The 20,191-nt window shown below is 54.3% G+C and overlaps 9 protein-coding genes across 9 annotated transcripts; 4 read left to right on the top strand and 5 right to left on the bottom strand.

The window, feature by feature from the left end:
• Nucleotides 1–699: 699 nt before the first annotated feature.
• MAA_04889 (salicylate hydroxylase) lies at nt 700–2,271 on the top strand (the record flags this gene model as incomplete). The annotated part of the gene is made up of 4 exons (XM_007822985.2): nt 700–1,122; nt 1,205–1,928; nt 2,009–2,087; nt 2,145–2,271. 4 exons carry the CDS (start codon nt 700–702, stop codon nt 2,269–2,271), a joined length of 1,353 nt encoding a protein of 450 aa, XP_007821176.2.
• A 455-nt stretch (nt 2,272–2,726) lies between these two features.
• Nucleotides 2,727–3,827, bottom strand: MAA_04890 (catechol dioxygenase; the record flags this gene model as incomplete). Its single annotated transcript, XM_007822986.1, has 4 exons — nt 2,727–2,909; nt 3,002–3,195; nt 3,260–3,498; nt 3,565–3,827. The coding sequence occupies 4 exons, from the start codon at nt 3,825–3,827 to the stop codon at nt 2,727–2,729; spliced, it is 879 nt and encodes a 292-aa protein (XP_007821177.1).
• Nucleotides 3,828–4,719: 892 nt separating this feature from the next.
• On the bottom strand, nt 4,720–6,635 carry MAA_04891 (CoA-transferase family III; the record flags this gene model as incomplete). Its single annotated transcript, XM_007822987.2, has 4 exons — nt 4,720–5,256; nt 5,335–5,829; nt 5,895–6,199; nt 6,263–6,635. 4 exons carry the CDS (start codon nt 6,633–6,635, stop codon nt 4,720–4,722), a joined length of 1,710 nt encoding a protein of 569 aa, XP_007821178.2.
• Nucleotides 6,636–7,139: 504 nt separating this feature from the next.
• On the top strand, nt 7,140–8,155 carry MAA_04892 (alpha/beta hydrolase; the record flags this gene model as incomplete). Its single annotated transcript, XM_007822988.1, has 4 exons — nt 7,140–7,311; nt 7,375–7,626; nt 7,695–7,941; nt 8,008–8,155. The coding sequence occupies 4 exons, from the start codon at nt 7,140–7,142 to the stop codon at nt 8,153–8,155; spliced, it is 819 nt and encodes a 272-aa protein (XP_007821179.1).
• Nucleotides 8,156–8,216: 61 nt separating this feature from the next.
• MAA_04893 (uncharacterized protein) lies at nt 8,217–8,778 on the bottom strand (the record flags this gene model as incomplete). The annotated part of the gene is made up of 3 exons (XM_007822989.1): nt 8,217–8,252; nt 8,318–8,544; nt 8,598–8,778. The coding sequence occupies 3 exons, from the start codon at nt 8,776–8,778 to the stop codon at nt 8,217–8,219; spliced, it is 444 nt and encodes a 147-aa protein (XP_007821180.1).
• A 924-nt stretch (nt 8,779–9,702) lies between these two features.
• On the top strand, nt 9,703–10,816 carry MAA_04894 (amidohydrolase family protein; the record flags this gene model as incomplete). Its single annotated transcript, XM_007822990.1, has 2 exons — nt 9,703–10,004; nt 10,102–10,816. The coding sequence occupies 2 exons, from the start codon at nt 9,703–9,705 to the stop codon at nt 10,814–10,816; spliced, it is 1,017 nt and encodes a 338-aa protein (XP_007821181.1).
• A 204-nt stretch (nt 10,817–11,020) lies between these two features.
• Nucleotides 11,021–12,043, bottom strand: MAA_04895 (RTA-like protein; the record flags this gene model as incomplete). Its single annotated transcript, XM_007822991.2, has 3 exons — nt 11,021–11,129; nt 11,196–11,606; nt 11,679–12,043. The coding sequence occupies 3 exons, from the start codon at nt 12,041–12,043 to the stop codon at nt 11,021–11,023; spliced, it is 885 nt and encodes a 294-aa protein (XP_007821182.2).
• Nucleotides 12,044–16,013: 3,970 nt separating this feature from the next.
• MAA_04896 (regulatory P domain-containing protein) lies at nt 16,014–17,519 on the top strand (the record flags this gene model as incomplete). Its single annotated transcript, XM_007822992.1, has 2 exons — nt 16,014–16,341; nt 16,459–17,519. 2 exons carry the CDS (start codon nt 16,014–16,016, stop codon nt 17,517–17,519), a joined length of 1,389 nt encoding a protein of 462 aa, XP_007821183.1.
• A 176-nt stretch (nt 17,520–17,695) lies between these two features.
• MAA_04897 (allantoate permease) lies at nt 17,696–19,464 on the bottom strand (the record flags this gene model as incomplete). The annotated part of the gene is made up of 4 exons (XM_007822993.2): nt 17,696–18,077; nt 18,148–18,691; nt 18,761–19,157; nt 19,237–19,464. The coding sequence occupies 4 exons, from the start codon at nt 19,462–19,464 to the stop codon at nt 17,696–17,698; spliced, it is 1,551 nt and encodes a 516-aa protein (XP_007821184.2).
• Nucleotides 19,465–20,191: the final 727 nt, after the last annotated feature.

The following is a 20,191-nucleotide window of genomic DNA, read 5'->3' as shown; positions in this document are numbered from 1 at the left end:
AAACACACGTGGAATTTATTGTAGCGTGTGCAGTTCCGCCAATTTTGTACTGGAGTCATCTATCAGACATGTTTACAAATGATTATTTACGGGGCGTCGGCGACAATGTTAAGCGTCTACAAATGCATGGGTGTAGTTTGTGTGCATCGCGGCAATTTGCAATGGACGTCTAAGCCGTCGAATGCGGCCCACGCTTCCGAACTGCCGTCTCCGACCATCTCACCGACCAATTTCGATATCCTTGCCTACGGATAACGGCGGTTTGCACAATTGCCCTGATTTGCCTTTTTTACGGGTAAGATGCCGTCAGCACGGCGGATGTACGTTGTGGCACCAACATTTTTCGATGGCGGTACGTAGCCGACGCGGCGGGTAATGCACCGCGGCGACAGAAGCCGCAATTCCACACGATGTCACGCACATACACACACAACATTCCTTGCGGACAGAGTTTAACAGCCTCAGCCCTCAGTGCCGACCTATAGGCTTATCCTGTGACTATATAGTGGTTCATGTGACGAGCGATGAATCTGACTGACAGTTTCAGCGTTTTATTTCAACCGGATTCCCTTGAGGTCAACCAAGAATAAGACATATTCACTTACACTCATCACATTGATTTACCATTGAATAAAAGACGATTTGCCTTTGCACACCATTCATTTTCACGGTCACCCTATTCACAATACGCCATTTACCATGGGATCCAGAGACACTCCAGGCTGGCGAAGGCTAGACGTCGGCGTCATCGGCGGCGGCATAGGCGGCATGTCGGTCGCCATTGCCCTTCGCCGCGCCGGCCACGCCGTAACCATATACGAGAAGTCTGATTTTGCGGGAGAAGTGGGAGCCTCCGTGTCTTGCGCCGCCAACGGCACGAGATGGCTGCACGAGTGGAAGGTCGATGTTGCCAAGGGCGACCCCGTCGTCCTCAAGAAGCTGATCAACAGGGACTGGAAGACGGGCGAGCCTGTAAGCGTGTATGATTTGGAGGACTACGAGGAGAGATGGGGATACGTCTACAACATGTTTCATCGGCAGTATATGCACTCCATGTTGAAGGACAGTGCGTTGGGAGAGGAAGGGGAGGGCACGCCGGCGAAGCTACTCGTCAATCACAAGGTTAGTTTTTTTCCTTTTTTCTTTTTGGCAAGCCTGGAATAATTCCCCTGAAACAAGCCTTAACTAACATGAGCTCTTTGAGTGTAAAAACGTTGATGTGGAGGCGGGGATAATCACGTTTGACAACGGCGTCACGGCGCATCACGACGTCGTCATCGGCGCGGATGGAATCGGCTCGGCGGTCCGGGGCGCCATTGGCATTCGTCCCGAGAAGCGGCCCTCGGAGCAGAGCTGCCTCCATGTCAATGTCACGACGGAAGAGGCCGTCAAGCTCGGGCTCGTCGACTACTCGCAGCACAGCGCGCTCGAGTACTGGGGCGGCCAGGAGGGCAAGTGGGATAAGATCGTGCTGTCTCCGTGCAACGACGGCAGGCTCCTGTCGTACTACTGCTTCTTCCCGCGCGAGCAGGGGGACTATGCCAGCCAGACCTGGGGAGGGGCCGACCGCCCCGTCGAGGAGCTGCTCAGCCCGTATCCGGAGCTGGACCGCCAGGTCTTCAGGCACCTCGAGATCGGGAGGGAGATTCGGCCCTGGAGGCTGTGGATTCACGACCCGTATCCGTACATTCACAGGGGCAGCGTGTGTCTCCTGGGGGACGCGGGCCATCCGATGATGCCGCACCAGAGCCAGGGCGCTTGCATGGCCATTGAGGATGCCGCCGCGCTGGGCATCTTGTTTGACAGGAACCACTTTGGGGGCAGCATCGCCGAGGCCCTTGCTGTGTATGACGCAGTGCGGCTGCCGAGGGTGACGAGGGTGCAGGCTGCTGCTGCAAAGGCGGCGTATAACATTAACGAGCGAATCGGTATGTTTTTTTTTTTTTTTTGCTCTACTGAAGCTTGGCATGGGCGACGGTTTGGGGCAGTGGTACTGATCGGAAATTAGGATTCTCCGTGAACAAGTCTACGACGACGTACAAGGTGGAGGACCCCAAGAAGATTCTGACAATTGAGGAGATGAACACGTAAGTCTGACTGGATGTGGCCCGTGTCTGAGAATCTGGCCTAACTCGAACATGCAGGTATGACATGTACAAGGATATTGAGCAGCATCTTGCTCAGAGAAGAGGGGAGGCGTACACGGAAAAGTTTATAGATGGGTTGCCGATAGGGTTGGAGCTGCCGAGTGGTGTGGTTGTTGGGGTATGAGATTGAAATTGTTTTATGCATGACGCGTTTTGCATAGCCATACCAGCAGATTGTTTACGAATTTACGTCCAGGTTCTGCATGTTGTGATTGCCCTGATTGCGGCCTTTGCGTGATGTTGCTGCATGTGTAGACTGTTTGCGAGGCGTCTTGGATGGTCGGACTGTCTGGTGTTGACGAAAAGTAGCATACATCTATAGTATGCACGAGGAATTTTGGTTGTTTGCCGGATCCCTCGCTTTTTTGAGCTACTATACGCCTCTTAAGTTGGGAAGCAAAAAACATGACAATGTCAGGGGCAATGCCGCCCGAATGGAAAGAAAATGAATTCATCGCTAACGTTACAGTCTGCCCGGTTCCCACGCGTTCCATGACATGACGAAAAAGAAGGCGCTCTCATATCCCCCCTTGTATTTTGTCGACACACGGCAACCTGTCTGCCCTCGCTCCGCCTCCCTCAAGACGTCTTTGCCAGCGTAATATTGTACTCCAGCTCGAGGGGGGCTTGCGGGTCGCCCTTTCGCGGCACAAACTCGACCTTGAGCTCGTCCTTGACGGCAAACACGGAGTCCTTGTCGAGGTATTTGCACTCCTGGTCGAAGATCTGGGTAGTCAGGGACTTGTAGCCCTCTTGCTGGACCTGCTCTTTGGCATTAGATGACGAGATTCTTCTTGTTCCCAGCGGCACAGGCGCAGGCGCAGGCGCAAGGAGCGAGGGTACATGGTACATACCATGAGGTGAATGTGCGCAGGGCGAAACACTTGGCGGTCCATCATGGCGAGCAACTTTCCCGCAGGCCCGTCCATGGGCACTGGGTAGGGCGTCGGACGGAGGCAGTAGAAGGAATAGCAGCCCTCGGCGTCGGTGTGGAAGACGCCGCGGAGATTGTGCTCCTTCTGGTCGTCGTCTTGCTGCTCGTAAAGGCCTACGCGTGTAAGTTGGCGGACTGAGGCGGATGGGAGAGAAGGGACAAGGTCAAGTGGTATTACCGTTGGTGGATGCTTGCCAGACGTCGACGGAGGCATTCTGCAGCGGCTTCCCAGTCGTGACGTCGGTCACCTTGCCGTGCATGTAGACGACCTGTCCGTCGGGCGGCGTGTCAAAGGTGATGGTGGTGCCGTTGTCCCTGTGCGGTGTGTCGTGTCTCCAGAAGGGGCCGAGGATTGCAGATGCCGTGAGGCCGTTGGCGCTGTGGATGGCGGTGGTGTAGGTGATGTCGTCGACGAGGCTGGGGTGAGGTTAACCGTTAGCACGGATGGGATTGATCAATTGATTCGTGAAATGAAAGACGTACGATTCCATGCCGATGACGTCGCAGAGCAGCTGTCCCTCGTTGCGCCTGTCGTTGCTCATGCGCCCTGCCTCGTTGATCAGCTCGACGCCGGCCATCCACTCGTCGGTGGTGAGCTGCACCTCGCGCGCAAAGTCGTGGATGTGCGAGATCAGGGCGCCCATAACCTGCCGCAGCCGGGGGCTCGTCTTGGGCCCCATGGCGTCAATGACATTCTGGGTGAATTCTCGGCCCAAGACGGCGCCGTTTTGTTGGTTGGACGACATGGATGTGGTGCGTGGTATGGTGTATCTGATATCACGGCGTGGTCACCGTGGTGTAACAGGAACTTGGGAAGTCGTTTTGATGTGGGCCAATGCAGCGCAAGGGAATTGTAAGCAAGAGCTGGGCCGGCTTGAGCTTGCGGACGATTGTGTCCTTTATATCGGATCAATGGTTTGAACTTTGCGGGGATGGTTATACAAAGCTGGGGTTGCCGCTGCCATCAGACCACTGCGTTTGTCAAAGACCCGAGCTGCCCGTCAGTCATCCATTACACAGCGACGACTAATCACAGGTGTCATTGATCAAAGCAACCGGACAGAAGCAGCCTCGGTCGGTATGTATGTTCTGGCTCGATGAGGGTCCGGATGTCGCAGTCAAGTCCCCCGACTCGGGCGCGATGCATCGGCAAACCCCACAAAGTTGCAGGTGGCGCCACCAAAGTTGGGGAAACGCCGCTTGACATGTTCCGATGGCATCGGATGTGACCTGGGGACAATGGCATTGGTGTCCAGGTGTGGTGCTTCACCCGCCCGCTTGTGTGTTGCGGGTTTTCTGTCGGCAGCATTCGAATCCGGTGGCCGGCATGTTCAAGGTTAAGTTTAACTTGAGCAATGCACAATGTGGATCAAGACATCAAAATGGCTCGTAAGGTCTCTTCTGCCATACAATTTTCTTAGGTAAGCGAGTCTCCACGAGCCATTGGGCAGCTAAAGAGATATTATACTCCGTGCCGGCATGGTCCATCGTAAATAGCAAGCACCTCATTGGCCAATCCGTATTGCTACGTCTGGCACAACTTCTTTGCCATTGACATTGAATCAAGTCATGGCTACCGCCAATTCGTAGCTGGCCAAACACATTTATCCTAGGCGTAACCGCCATCATGTAAAATACCTAACTGGCCGCTATTCTACAATCCCCTTCCTCACCGCCGTCGCCACCATCCCAACTCGCCTCATTGCTTCCATTCGGCCGGCTCGCCCTCTGAAAACTGATATCCAAGCCCTCAATCTCCACCACGGGCAAAACCGCAGATACATTCGCCTTGTATCCCTCCGAATACCAGTGGTCCAAGTACCTGGCGTCATCTACAAACTCGGGAAACAGCTGCCGCATGCGTCTCAGAGCCGTGCCCGAAATCTGGTCGACGCTGTGGGCGTGGCGCAACGCGAGAAACTCGGGCCCGGCCTGTCGTCGAAGCTCCTCCTGGACGTGCCGCGGGAGCAGGCCGACCTTGAACAGAAGCAGGTCGTAGTGTAACAGAGAGGCCGTGCCGTGCCACGACCCGCCCCTTGTCGCGCGGTGATACAGGCCCGTCAAGGCGGCGATGGCGCCGATGCAGCCGGTGCCGTAGTCGGAGATGGGAAACGGCGGAACAACGGGCTCGTCCAGGCCCATGAAGCGCCCTTGCTCCCACGCGACGCCCGTGACCTGCGTGTTGTCAGTGCCGTGAGGCCCAAGACTCGAAGGGGGATGGATGGATCAACAATAATGGATGGGCCGACTTACACAGTCGGCGATTTGCTGCCAGCCCGGCCGGCCTGCCCATTCGCCCTTGTACCCGAAGCAGTTCTCGTTGACGTACACGACGCCTCTGCCTCGCCGGGCCGCCATGTCCGCCATGGCCTTCGGTCCGTAGCCGAGCCTCTCCAAGGCGCCGGGCCGGTATCCGTCGACGACGACGTCGACATCCCTCAGCAGCTCGTCGAACGCCCGCCGGCCCCCTGGCGTCTTGAGATCCAGAGCCGCGGTGCGCTTTCCCATGTTTCCGTCGACCTGGAAGAACGGCACGTCGCTCAGATTCGGGCTCGTCACCTTGAGCACCTCTGCGCCGTACTCGCCCAGGATCCGCGTGATGGTCGGGCCTGCAATGATGCGGCACAGGTCCAGGACCTTGATGCCCGACAGTATCCTCCTGTCGCCGGTGTTCGGCAGCGGCACCCTGGGCGTGCTCGTCTCCAGGCTCTCGACCGACCAGGGTGGCAGTGACCAGTTTTCTCTGCCCTGCGGCCGTCGTCAGCACCCGCGACACATGTAAGAACAAGACACGGTGACGCCAGTACACTCACGTGCGGAGTCTGCAGAAACTCGTCGTGCCGAAACGCCTTGACGCCAGCTTGACGGTGCCGGGCATTCATCGCCTCCAGCTGCTCGACGGTGTGCTTCCTCACCGCCGGCTCGATCGTGTTGACAATGTCCTGATGCGACTCCAGGTCCGGGCGGTGCGGCTCCAGCCCAATCATTCTCAGCGTGGTCGACGCCTCCAGAGATCCGTGGATGTGATAGTACTCGCCCCTTTCGGCGGTCTCGTACAGATTCGCCGACATGCGCCGGTACGGGTTGGACTGCGCCTGCAGCAGGTCGGTGTCTGGGCCTCTCCCTCAGCTTGAGCTCAAAACTTGACGCGGCTTCTTGGCCGCTCGCGCTCCCTTCTCACCTTTCAGAAGCGCCCGGACTCCCTTGTCTAGCTTTCCTAGTCCCCCGACTCTCGCCAGGTAAGCCTGGAACAAGAATGCCGTCGTCTTCTCCTGATCCACGACGATCCGTCTGTCCCGTTGTTCCTGACCGAATTTCTCATCTGCCAGGGCCGAGGCCACGCATCCCTCTACGGCTTTTAGTGCAGCTGTGAGCTCGGTTTCTTTAAAGGGGATGGGGAAATATGGCTGGTCTCTGGTGCCTGTGAAGCGCACATTTGCACGCTTATTCCTCGCCTGTGCCGGGAGGGAAACATGGTCGAACAAGGGCAGTAGAAAATCCAGGATTCTAGACGTCTCTGCTATAGAGCTGTACGGGGTGTGTTTGGAGCCCATGACTAGGTGTGTGTCGTCGGGATTCTCTTTGGCCGCGGTGTTGGTGGTGATCGGTTATGATCAATTGATCGGTAAAGGTCAACCAACGGTTTCAACTTTCAAGTAATGGCCCGGGAAAGTTAAATTTTCAGACGGCTACATGTCGCCTGGGCCCGGAGTTTCGTTGCCTGATAAATAATGTGCCTGGGGATTTCTTGGCGAACCACGGGCTGTGACTTGCGAGGGTCGGATTATTAGTGTACAATTACATGGTGTTGCGCTTGTTGACGTGGCTGTGAGATGCCCAAGTTCCGATGGGGTTGAGTTTCTTCCGACAAGCTCCACAGCAGAAACTCAATCGGATGATACTACATGTCATGATGTCGGTACTATTGTTGGAGCTCGGGACGTGCTGTTACGCCGGCGCCTTGCTTCGGCTCGAGCTATTATTAATCGAACCAGGCGTCTTTGGTTGAAGCGGTTGAAATGCTGTCGCAGACCCGCCTCTGAGTTTTGAAAGTAAAGATGCCTGCGATTCAAATTAACAATCAAGACCTGTATTACAGCTGGAGTCCGGCAGGCGAGGGGCCAATTTTGCTCCTCATCCATGGGCTGGGGTCGAGCAATTCATTCTACGCGTCGATTATTCCAGGCTTGGTACAGAAGGGCTTCTCGTGCCTCGCATTTGATACTCCAGGTATGCCGCGTCAACAATGTCATTGAATCTTCCCGCAACATGGTGTAAATTGACCTCACGTAGGAAGTGCCTCATCGCCGTACAGGGGGAGCGACAGCGATGGGGAAGCAATATGCGGCGCGGCAGTAGCTCTCATCGCAGCCCTCGAGCTCGATGTGAAACGCATCGTTGTCGTTGGACATTCCATGGGGGCTATAATAGCTAGCGAATTAGCTCTTCGCTTGGACATCTTGGGAGTCATCCTTATCGGGCCTGTGAATCCTTCAGCGGCATTGGCAGATGTATTCGACGCGCGCATTAAACTTGTCGAGAATGGTAAGAACTGAGCACAAGTCGACGAATTCTTTCCCCACATGCCTTTCTAATATTGATGTTGCCCGCAGAGGGAATGGAAGGCGTAGCAAACGTGGTTCCGTTCGCGGCTACAGGTCCCAAAGCAACAGCTACACAAAAGGCCTTTATCCGAGCCCTCTTGTTGGCCCAGACAGCAGAGGGATACAAGTCGCTCTGTAGATTAATTGCAAACGCAAAACGGCCGCGGTACGAGGACATCAAGTGTCCACTACTTATCATTGCTGGCTCGCATGACAAAACCGCTCCGCTCACCGGGTCCCAGGACATTCTGAACAGGTACGTACACGCTCGTGGCGCCTTGGGATGCGACTTTGTAGGACCGTTTTTCTGAAATATTCGCAGCTGGGGAGTTGAGGCCGGACTCAAACGAATCGAGATACTAGCTGACGTTGGACACTGGCATTGCATTGAGGCGGCGCCGGAAGTGGAAGATTTGGTAGGCGCCTTTGTTGAAGCTGTTCGTAGCACTGATCAAGCATCTCAAGCATAAATGAAACAAATTCGTATACACTCAGGTTTTGAGCATCGCCTGTATACCTGTATTTCTTGTTCTACGATTTGGCGGGTGATGTAATCGCCCCCGTGTCCTGTGTCACGAGTGAGTACAAAGAAACAAGACTGGCCTAGATTGTGGCCGCGGCAGTCAACGTACTAGGTAAACCTGATAAAACTTCATCCTCCATTTACCATCCACGGACTTGACAATGTCTGCTCTCGCAGCCCAATCCACATCCGTGTGCGCACCGTTGCGCAATCCAAGGGCCACAGATCCGTACAGCATGAATTCATTGGACTCGTTAGAAAAAGGAAACACCTTGTGGACGGTGTGTTTGCGAGACGCTACAGCGGACCACATGCCGATTCTTGTGGCCAGGATTTCTGGGCATGATTTAGATGCAGTCGATGCTGCTGGAGGAAATGGGGGGACAAACCTTGTTTCCCATGTGACTTTTTGGAAGCGAGGATGAAGATGGCATCCTGTGTGAATTGGTCGACGTATTGGTCGTGTTCTCCGGGAATGTCTGATATACGGTAAAAGTCCTCAAAGAACTGGACGATTTCCGGCGAGACGGCCATGTCGCCTGGGTAGAGGGCTTGGTATGAATTGGCCATGGTGCGGGTGTTTGTTGATGGTACCGACAGAGACGAGTGTTCCAATGGGGCTTGGGGGCCAGGAGGACTCTCGTCTTGATGAGCGCTTCAGTTTGTTACCATCACGGGAATTATCCGAGGCCGGGTCGCCCGGGAGCTGGACTTTGGGCCGCTTTGATGTATCCACAACTCGATATTCCGAAGGCAGCGGTTCGCCATAGCCAACATCGGAAGCACAAATCGAATTATTAATCGAGTCTCTTTGTAACGCCCTTTGAATGTCACTTTTTGACAAATATCGTGGTCAGTTCACATACTTAGAGAGTTCAACCACAAGCTACTTACCACCTGTCTCGCGGCCGGAGCGCGTGTGGCCGTCGGATTTTGCGCGTCACTGTGCTTTGGGTGCCTGTCGGTTGTCAAGATGGGTCAGGGTTAGGGTTGGTGCGACGGCAGTGATTGACGGTTCAACCACCGCGGCTCCCATCGTCAGCCGTGCATGCCGCCCATAGTCGCACCGTATTTTCCACGCGGCCTGCTGTACAAAATGCCCCGCGTTAGCTGGCGGATACTGTCCAGTACGACGCAACAGTGGGTGGGCCGTGCTCCGCGATGCCCCGCGACGCCCCCTCGATTTCGCAGCTTCCCAGTGCCGTCACAATCCCACACTCATCATTCATCCCCTCCACGTCAGGTTCAAACAGGTGTGCGCTCACACGACGCCCAAAATGCCCGTTGAGCGCTCATGCATCCTTGGTTGAAACATCCAATGCAGTACTGCCGTCCTGGCCCGGCGTCGGCATCGGAGCTGCTTTAGGCCGAGAAAACATGGACCCAGCTATAAAGATTCGCGCCCTTCTGGTTCCTGTGCTTTTATAGATACACAGTCACCCAGTCTACATACTTTTTAGCGCAATCCAATTGCTCTTGTCCTTATTTCCAGAAATGCACGGAAAGGTTGCTCTTGAGGAGGCTTTCGCCCTCCCTCGCCTTCACGAGAAGACGAGATGGTGGGCTTCCCTGTTTGCCGTGAACCCAGACAAGCATGCCGTCGAGATGACGGACATTACTGATATCCGCATCAAGTATATGGACAAGCATGGGGTCGGCTATACGATTCTCTCATACACTGCTCCCGGAGTACAAGACGTCTCAGACCCCAAGGAGGCTCAGGCTCTGGCCGTAGAGATTAACGATTATGTTGCTGGTGCCATTAAGAATCACCCCGATCGATTTGGAGCCTTTGCGTAAGTCCTTCTCTCTCTCTCCATATCAGCCCAAGTCATGGACCGTTGATTGGGGATTGAATTGAAAGAAAGTCTCGACAAAGCTAAACATGACTAGCACCCTCTCCATGCACAACCCCCAAGAAGCAGCCACCGAGCTCAAGCGCTGCGTCACCCAATACGGCTTCAAGGGCGCCCTCGTCAACGACACTCAACGGGCCGGCGAAGATGACATGATCTTCTACGACGGCCCCGAATGGGACGTCTTCTGGTCAACCGTCGAGGAGCTCGACGTCCCCTTCTACCTGCACCCGCGTAATCCCACCGGCTCGCTCCACGAAAAGCTCTGGGCGAAGCGCAAGTGGCTCATCGGCCCTCCTCTCAGCTTCGCCCAAGGCGTGTCCCTTCACGTCCTGGGCATGGTGACCAACGGCGTCTTTGACCGCCACCCCAAACTGCAGGTTGTCCTGGGCCACCTGGGAGAGCACATCCCCTTCGACATGTGGCGCATCAACCACTGGTTCGAGGACGTCAAGAAGCCGCTGGGCCTGGACTGCAAGAAGACCATCCGGGAGTACTTCCAGCAGAACATCTGGATCACCACCAGCGGGCACTTCTCCACGACGACTCTGCAGTTTTGCATGGCCGAGGTTGGGGCCGATCGCATCCTGTTCTCCATCGACTATCCGTTTGAGTGTTTTGCCGATGCGTGTGATTGGTACGACGGCGTGCCCATCAATTTGGTCGACAAGGCCAAGATTGGAAGGGATAATGCGAGGCGGCTGTTCAAGCTGCCTGCGTTCAAGGACTCTGAGAAACATGTCGGTGAATAGAAATGTATACATGGACGGTTTAATTAATGATTGTATAAGTTGCCAAGAAAATTGCTAGCGAGAAGAGACGAATGTGATATTAATCTATTGTTTGCCCGGGCATGTCTAGATACAAAATATAAGGGGCCAGATGCCAAGTCCCCAAGCCTGGCCTTTTTCGTAACCATCCAATCCTCTCCCACACATACAATACATCGCGGCCACTTACTTTTCAACATCTGATGCAGAACTCGATCGAGCAACATTCTCCTTGGGGCTGAACAACAGCCCTGGATGCCCAACACACAACGCGAATGCGGCTATAATAATCAGCCTACACCAGGGTTAGCCAACAAGTCTCCCAAGTTCCAACAGCCCCCAGTCGGTATCGTGCACTTACACTCCCTCAAGACCAATAAACAACCCCTCGTCCGTAATGAGATCCGAGCCCCGGTAGCCCTTGCTTAACTCGTACGCTCGGTAGACGGACCGGCCCAGAATCAGGACGACTGCCAGTCCTAGAAAGGATAGGAATAGCCGCACTCTCGGCGTCAGGGCCTGCGTGCCGGGATGCCGAGTATACCGCACCATGTAGTCTGCAAAGGCGACGACAAAGACGAAAATCACAACGACTTGCAGCACCAAGCCCGCCATTGTAATGTTGACTCCCGTATCGCTGGACCCCTTGGTCTGAGTGGACAGCGCGCCGCCCGCGGCCTGCAGCGCGAGGCATACCAGGTCGGCGGGGATGAAGATCCAGTAGAAGAACTTGGGGTTGAACCGAGAGAGCTGCGGCGCGAGGTAGTTGATGCTGCAGGGGCAGCGCGGGCGAAGTATCTTAGCAAGGTGGAATGATGCAGAGAGATGGATGGCAGGGACTCACGTCTTGGACAGCGTCACGTAGATGGCGGCCGTGTAGAAGACGGGCCCCGTGGTGATGAAGATGATTTGGATGAGGAAGGCGATGAAGTCGAACGGGTTCTTGTACAGGAGGATGCGGGCCGCGTACCCGACAATCTCGACGAGGCACCCGACCATCATGAAGGCCATGAAGCCCCAGGTTCGGCGGCGGATGCCGAGCACGGCGTGGACTGCGAGGGCGAGGGCGAAGAGGGCGAGCAAGACGGAGTTTGCGGGCAGCGATGGACGGTACTGGTAGACGCTGGCTTCAACGGGACATGTTGAGAGCGTGCAGTTGGCATCGGGGCCAAAGCTGATGCGGTGGTCTGGGAGATCGGAGGACGACATGTCGAGATGTTGAGGCTTTGGGATGAGAGGCCTGGCTGGGAATGGCTTCGAGGGAGAAGGTGGCTAGTCGCCTGGTGGCTTTGGTGTTGCGGGTTTTCTTGACGCGTGCTATTCTTTGTCAAGAGGGAATATCTGGAGGCGGTCCATGAAATATATAATAGGCGTCGTACCTGTTGCTCTCTTGGAAAGCTCAACGGGCACGCGTATAAGCTCCATGTCGGGGGCGTTCGGCCAGGCCGTTGTTGCTGCATCGTTATGCTCCATGACTCGACGGTCAAGCCCTATAGCTTTCACGATGTGCACGCGCAGACGCGCCATCAATGTCAAGCAAAGCCTCGTCGGGAATCGTGATGCATCAAAACATGCTCGCTTTCGCTTGGAGCAAAGTCAAACCCTTGACGCTGCCCTGTCGAATCAAGTTCCCAAAGGAGTAATATTCTTCTTGGCTTCGCTTTCGCTTAGCTATCTGAATAGAGAAACGCGTGGTCTCGGCAGCATATGAATGGCCACATTAGACGGAAAGGATGGGTCTGGCGGCAGTTAGGCTCCACCGTGGCAGCGTGCTCGCTGGACGCCACCAATTGACCCTTGCTCCACGAAACCCATGGCAAGATGGGAACATGGAGTCGTCAGCTTCTACAACATGCATGCATATGTGCGTCTCGACATCGTTCCTGGTTGGCGGGTCCCCTCTGATCGAAGCTTTCCAGCCCTACGGATGCTCTGACAGGAGGCAGCCACCAAGCCTCGTTTTGGTCGTTGCTGACGAGTTTCCAACGGTGAGCCTACGTCAGAACGGACTAAGCCTCCACCAATTTAATTTTTTTCTAGCTTTTGCTCGTTTAATTCAAGGTTCTTTCTGCATTGGAAGATGCGCGTCGGACGACGACGAGGGTTGTAAATCCGGATCATCATTTGCACCGACTTGGGTTGTAGCATGTAAGATTTGCGCCGACTCGGATTGCAGTGCGCGTCAAGTGCTTCTTGATACTTTTTTCCACGCGCATCTGCTACGGCAATGCCCAATAAGCTGGATGCGGCAAAAATTATAGTTTTCTCCTATTCAGATATGGTAGATGGTCATCTTGGGGGCATTTCGACATGACTACAGCAACCTCGTGGCTTACATGGCGAGATTGAGTAAGATTACTCGGTGACCAAAACAACCTAGTCCGCTAACAACTGGAATGAATGGTAATATGAAAGCCAGAGCCAAAATCCATGGTTAATTCTTAAATTTGCGTGGTCCTGGAACCAAAACGCGAGGATAGTGAGCACTAAAATTACGTGGACTGCCAGAATTCAGTCTAATTCTTAGTGACGGTAGTAATACGCGGCATGGACAAGCCTTACTTGCAGCCCGGGTGTATTTAGCACCCATAAACACAAATCCACAGATTTGCTTTTTGAATGAGAGGCATATATTTCACAGATGATGCAAATATATGCGGTTGTCCGTGCAGTCTTTAGGGCAACAAACAGAGCACCGCAGCGGCTGGCACAAGTAGTAGCGAAAACAGGCTGCCCTGGTTGCCGTGTCTTCGTAGAATAGTAAATTTTTTACAAGGCCGACATGAGAAAAAATAGGGTTTAACAGATACGTCGAGACGGTCAAGTCATGCTGTACTGATGCCGAACAATGCGACGTCAAGCGCTGTTCCCTGTGTTATTTGGGAACAACTTAGGTCGGCATCACCCACATGATACACATGCGGCTGCCAACTGCCAAACTACTGCCACGTTGTGGTTTAAGGAGAGTTCCTGGATTCTGATATGTGCCCTTTGAATTCCACTTGTTATGACATTGCCATTGAGCTTCAGGTAGGGCGCTAGTCGGAAAGACATGTCCGGGAAGGGTCAGACATTATGCACATGTGTGCCATGTTACTAATCACGATAAATGCTCTTCATGTTTCAACCTCTTTTCGTTTCATTCATGGTTTGTTTGGCTTAATAACCTACCATTCTACTTGCTCGCTTGCTCGCCGGTCTTGCTAGTAGCCCCTGTCATCATCGCCGAGTTGGAAAACGTCCATGGACCTGTTCGGATTGCTTCCGAATCCAGCCATATTGTGCATCTAGGACTATCTGCTCCACCTGGGTTCTTCCATTATTCGAAATGACCATCTTCTTAGTCACGGCCAGTGCCATCTGGCCAATTGCGAAGTCGTTCAGGGCGACGATGGCTGCTGGTTTGTGCAATACGTCACGCCGCAGCAGGCGGTGGCATGGCTGTGTACAGACGCCATGGCGATAATGTCGGTGATGGCCAGGGATAGTTGCGCTATCGACACCTTGATAAAAACCTCATCGAGGCTTTCGGCAAACATGTCGAAATGGCCCATTTCGGGAGCAGCGGCTAAGACCGTCGTTGCCTTGGCATCCATCTTCGCTGGTGTCTGTACGTAATAGCACCGGTCCCCCTCTCCCGTAGCAGTCCATGGCGCATACTCATCCGATAAATGGTATTGCCGAGTTGAAGGCGTGATGGTGGTCTTGAGTCTTGACCATGACTAAGGCATACGAAGATTGCTGGCTGTGTACGTGTAGCGCTCGAAATGAGCGCATTGCGTGCTCACGTGAATGAATTTTGTATCCGAGACAATGTAACTCCTGCAGGCTCCGATGGTAAATGCCAGCTCATGAGACGAATTTGGCCGAGATGCTGGGTGGCGGCTCAATGCAACATAAATGAGGGTCGATTCCACGCATGTACACTAGCTCATTCAATGCAATCAACATGGCCGAAAAGGAAGCCGCAGCTTTTATCATATGGTTGTGCACTTTCCTGTTCCCTGCAATATGAGCCCGGGAGTAGCCAGTCTCGGTCGAGAGAGAAGGAACGACCGTCGACGAGGCACCAGTTGACCTCCAGACTCAAGAGTCTGGTCAGAGACTCGAGACGGTGCGTCTCTGCAACATGGAACTTGGAACTTGGAAGATCCACAGTCATGGGGCATCTGATTCCCACCACTTTGATTTTAACCTTGAACCTTACATGTCTGGTAGTCACGTAACCACAAAGCCGTAAACGACTTAAAGCCTGGGGTAGCGTCTCCACCGCAACCCAGACGAGTTGACTGACTTGGCAGAAACAGGCAGGCCGACAAGTTACAACTCACACCTTGAACCTTATCAAGGCGTCCGGCCTTGGCAACGTCCATGTCCCATCGCAGCTGCCTCCTCGGGATAGGGCGATGGAGTCATCCAAGCGTCCAGTTCGTTTCGTCTTTTTCCATCTATGCATCGTTGTGAGAGATCAGAGATGAGAGAGAGGGTCCGGCCCGCTGTCGTCAACCACCGTCACGATTGCGAACTCTATCGCCAACGGACCGTTTATCTCCTATGCTGTATGGACACGGTCCGGCTTGGCATTTGGAGCGGAGCCTTTTAGCCTCGATATGCATACGAGATCACGGTGTCAGTCGAACCGGGCTCCCTTTCGTGTCTTGTCGTGGCCCGAATCCGCCCTCCTTGTGTGTCCATCCCCAACATCTCCGGCCATGAAACAAGCCCGACACGCGGACCTTTTGGCGTGCAGATCTGGTCAAGTGGCTCACAACATGGTATTCCACTTTTCCATATCTTCCCCTTGGGCAGCGCGATGAGAGTTCTCGTTGCAACCTTCCTGGATAGTCCATCGGCCAAGGCTCGAATTCTTTCTGCGGTTCGCCGGTTAATTTACCAAGACAAGACGCCGCTGCAGGCCATTGCGGTTCATGGACTTTTTGTCAAAGTAGAGAATCAAAAGTGCGGAATACCGTCGGGTCTAGTCGATTAGTCTGCGGAGAGTGTAGGCGGACCGAAAGGAGCAGGTTGGAAACTCATGGAGTCTTAAGTACGGCGAGGACGAGGTATAAAGAGTCTGTTGTCGACTCTTCGAGCTAGTGAATTCTTGCTCATATCGTGCTCAAACACTCTCATTGTGGTTTCCACCCCCTCTACTCCATAGTCCATTGGCAGTTTCATCATGAAGGCATCCGCAAGGTCCGTCATCCTTGCCATGCTGGCCAGCACCAGCACGGCAGAGCGTTTTATTGCCCCCAATGCCCAGAGCCTGGCGGCTGTTGACGCCCCCCTGGCCGTTTCCATGGAGGAGATGAAGAGCGTCAAGATTGCAGAGCGAGAGCAGGATATTGCAAAGGGTGTCTTCGACGAAGGCCGCTACAAACTCCAGCTTGCCACCCCTTGCTCCAATGGCAAAGCCGGCGAGTACTCATGCAAGAGCGTCGATCTAAAGGGTTTCCTGCGCCACGAGGATCTGGGCAGTCAAACTCGTGCCGGCAATGATGTCTGGGGTACGTTTTTCTCTCGCTTGTCTATCTTGAAAACATGACAATTTCTCTCGCGGGCTACATAACCCCGAGTTGCTTTGTTAGGAACTTGGTTTGCTGACCAGCTCGCTTCTTTGATAGGCTGGACGTCTTCCACCGGCAGAGAGTTTGGTATTGTCGGTCAAACCGACGGATCTGCCTTTGTCGAGATTCTAAAGGACGGCAGCCTCGTCAGCTTGGGACGGCTTCCCACGCAGACCGACAGCTCTACCTGGCGCGACATGAAAGTCATTGGTGACCACGTCTACATCGGCTCCGAGGCTCCCAACCACGGCCTTCAGATCTTTGACCTGACCAAGCTCCTGACTGTCGATCCCAAGAACCCGCCCACCTTTGACGTCAAGAAAGACTTGGCCGCGCACTTTAACGGCTTCGGCAGCAGCCACAACATTGTGGCCCACGAAGAGAACAACATCATTTACGCCGTTGGCACCGCCCGCAACGGCAAATGCAAAGCAGGCCTGTGGATGGTCGACGTGTCTAATCCCAAGAACCCCAAAGACGCTGGGTGTGCCGGTGCCGACGGTTACGTTCACGACGCGCAGTGCGTGACGTACAACGGCCCAGACACGGCACACAAGGGCAAGGAGATTTGCTTTGGCTACAACGAAGACACCCTCACCATCTACGATCTTTCCGTCCGCTCGTCTCCCAAGATTCTGTCCCGCACCCCCTACCAGGGCGCCACGTACACTCATCAGGGGTGGACGACGGGCCCTGACCACCGGTACCTGCTGCTCGACGACGAGCTCGACGAGCAGAGGCAAAACGGCGCCGCCGCCGACGGCCGCACCACCACGTACATTGTTGATGCCGCCGACTTGTCCAAGCCCGTCTTTACCGGCTACTACAAGAGTCCCGCCAAGGCCATCGACCACAACCAGTACGTCATCGACGGGCTGTCTTACATGTCCAACTACGCATCTGGCCTGCGTGTCGTCAACGTCACCTCTGTTGCCCAGGACAACACCGGCGCCGGCTTCGAGGAGGTCGCCTTCTTCGACGTGCGCCCCGAGGATGACGCCGTGGGTGGCGAGACAGTCTTCAAGGGTGCCTGGTCCGTCTACCCTTACTTCCAGAGCGGCCACATTCTTGTCAATAGCATTGAGCGAGGCATCTTTTCTGTCAAACTCACCCTGTAAATACATTAGATAGACATCTCTCATTGCTGTGAGGGAGGAAAGAAATTGAACACCGCGACTATATTTGCGATGCCGTGTCTGGTGCTTCCGATGCGCGAACCACTATCGTTTGTGAAAGCATGCTCAAACTGCCAGAATGGCTGGCGACTCACACAGCCACCTCCACACCCTTGGACTCAATATACATACACAAAATTGGGGTTCTCCTTGTCCGTAATGTCTTGAAACGCCGTGGCATTAAGCGTCTCCAAAAGCTGCCCATTCTCCCGCAACACGTCCCGGATCTTTTCTTTGCGGCGATTCTCCCAAATAAACGCATATCTGAAGACGAAAAACAGCAAGAGTTCTACGCAGTTGGCCACAAGGAGGGAACCGATGCCGAGTCTGTATGAAGGTGCTTGGTCCGACTTGTAGAAAAAGGGGCCGGCAATGTTGCCGATGCACGCGCCGAACCAAATCATTCCCGAGACAATCATCTTCTTGGACTGGCCGCCGGTATTCGACGTTATCAGAGACAGCGAAATGACAAACGACGCCTGATACGAGCCAGTCAGGTAACTAGCCGAGAGTTAGTACACGGCAACAACAGGTTTTTTTTTTCAGTTCGCAGAAGTGGAAAGACACTGACAAGCAAATGAGTCGCCCGACGTAGGCATCCGTCGGCGCGAGCAAGAAGCCCAGCGCACCGGCAATGGTGGGCAGCATGAAGGCGGCGCAAACTACCGTCCTGCTATTCGCAGGCATGTACTTGTTTGCTACGGCGCCGAGGGCAATCCAAACCACAACAAGGGCGCCTTGCGGGATCCCCAAAAGGGCGGTTCGGAACGTGTCGAATCCCAGGCCCTTGATGACGAGCGTTGAAAAGTTGGAGATGCCGCCGTTGGGGATATTCGCAACGAAGCCGAGGAGCGTGAACAGCCACGTCTTGTAATCCAGGTAGGCCTCCTTGATCTGGGCCCAGTTTACCCGTCGCTGCTCGATGCCTGTTTGGTTGCGCCTGATGCGCGCAATCATCATCAGTTTCTCGTCGTGCGAGAAGCCCCAGATGGTGCGGGGGGAGTTGGGCAGCATGAGACAGAGGACGATGCCCCAGAAGGCGCAGAGGGCGCCGATGATGATGAATTCGTAGCGCCAGGATGCTAGGGCTCCTTTGATGTGGCCGATTGCGTAGCCTATATGCTTGTTAGCTGTCCGGCTTTCAAGGGCCGCTGGTCAGCGGTTGGTATGTGTGTATGGCGTACCGAGCAGACCGCCGCCAGCTACGCCGATACCGTTCCATGCGTACCAGGCCGAGATTCGCGACGGCTGTTCCGCGCGAGTATAGTACATGGACGTGATTAGCATAAAGGCCGGGTCGGCAATGGCCTCAAAGGCACCTGATAGTACGCGAAGGGCAAGCAGGCTGCCAAAGTTGCGTACCACTGCTTGAAGCATCAGGAGAGCTCCCCACATGAAAATGTTGAACGCGAGGTAATATGCCGGTGGGCTGCGCTGCATGAGAAGGTTGGATGGAATGGCCCAGACCAGCCAGCCAAAGTAGAAGCAACTGCTGAGCCAGGAATACTGAGTGCCATGGAGGTTGAGGTCTTCTTTGAGGCCGAAGATGGCGGCGTAGGAGAGGGTGGTCTTGTCAACATACTGTTTTCAGGCCGTGGCATGTCAGCATGGGGTCTTTTGTTGAAAAGGCCACATTTTGCGCAACTGCAGGAGCACGTACGTAGAAGAAGTAGCAGATGCCCAATAAAGGTAGAATCCTCATGTCCAACTTCCGAACGAGGCGCCTCTCGGCAGCCTTGTCGATAGAATCATCGCTGGGGTACCGTTCCAAAGCTTCGATGTACAAGCCCGGATTAGGATGGTTGACGGTTTCTACTTTTGGAAGTTTGAGTTCATGTTGGATATAATCTCCACCCTTGTCGAGCTGGTTACATTTTTCGGCATCCATTGTCTTGGCCCTGCAGCGGTAAATGGTCTCAAGTCGCCTCAGAAGGCACCCGCATGGTATCGACTACCATGAGACCGGCGCGCATTTATACTTCTGCAATGTCCAAGACATCCGTCGGGTAATGAAAAACGACGGGGCCGGCGTCACAGTTCCCGGCCTTGTTCCCGAAACGTGGGGATCCCCAGATTCCCAAGCCACGGGAATCCGGGGTGTGCCACTTGAAAGGCGTAAAGCGGTCCGAACCCCGCTGGTTTTTCGGTACAAGATGACGCGACATGAGATTATTACTGGTGGAAGTTTGCAAAAATCTTTGCTCTTGGTATCGGTAGTTCGAGCCAAGTCTTCCGCGATAAAGCCACTGGTGGCTGGGCCAAGTATACAGCGGGCAAAGTCATCATGTCCAAAGGCAGCCGCTATTCATTGGTTGTGGCGAATTCACGGGCTGATTTCCCAGACGCCATTGATTGCAAACATGGAGGTGAAATGGCACAGCTGTTTTTCTGTGCCATGTCTTCTGGCATTGTAGCTCGAGGGCGGCACACGCTTGCGACGATATAGACAAGACTAGCACCGTCCGTGAATTTTGTTCGGATTCGGGCATGAGTCAAACTTGGCTTTGCGAATCGCGGCTGGAGTTGATCTTTTCTTACCCTACACGTCGAGTTGTGCTGGCTACGGCCATGGTTGGCTTTCTCATCCATTAAAGTCGGATACGGCCAAAAGACAG

This window comes from Metarhizium robertsii (assembly GCF_000187425.2).
Source record: "Metarhizium robertsii ARSEF 23 chromosome Unknown MAA_Scf_1, whole genome shotgun sequence".
NCBI classification, from domain to species: domain Eukaryota; kingdom Fungi; phylum Ascomycota; class Sordariomycetes; order Hypocreales; family Clavicipitaceae; genus Metarhizium; species Metarhizium robertsii.
This window is presented reverse-complemented; position numbering and strand designations above follow the sequence as displayed.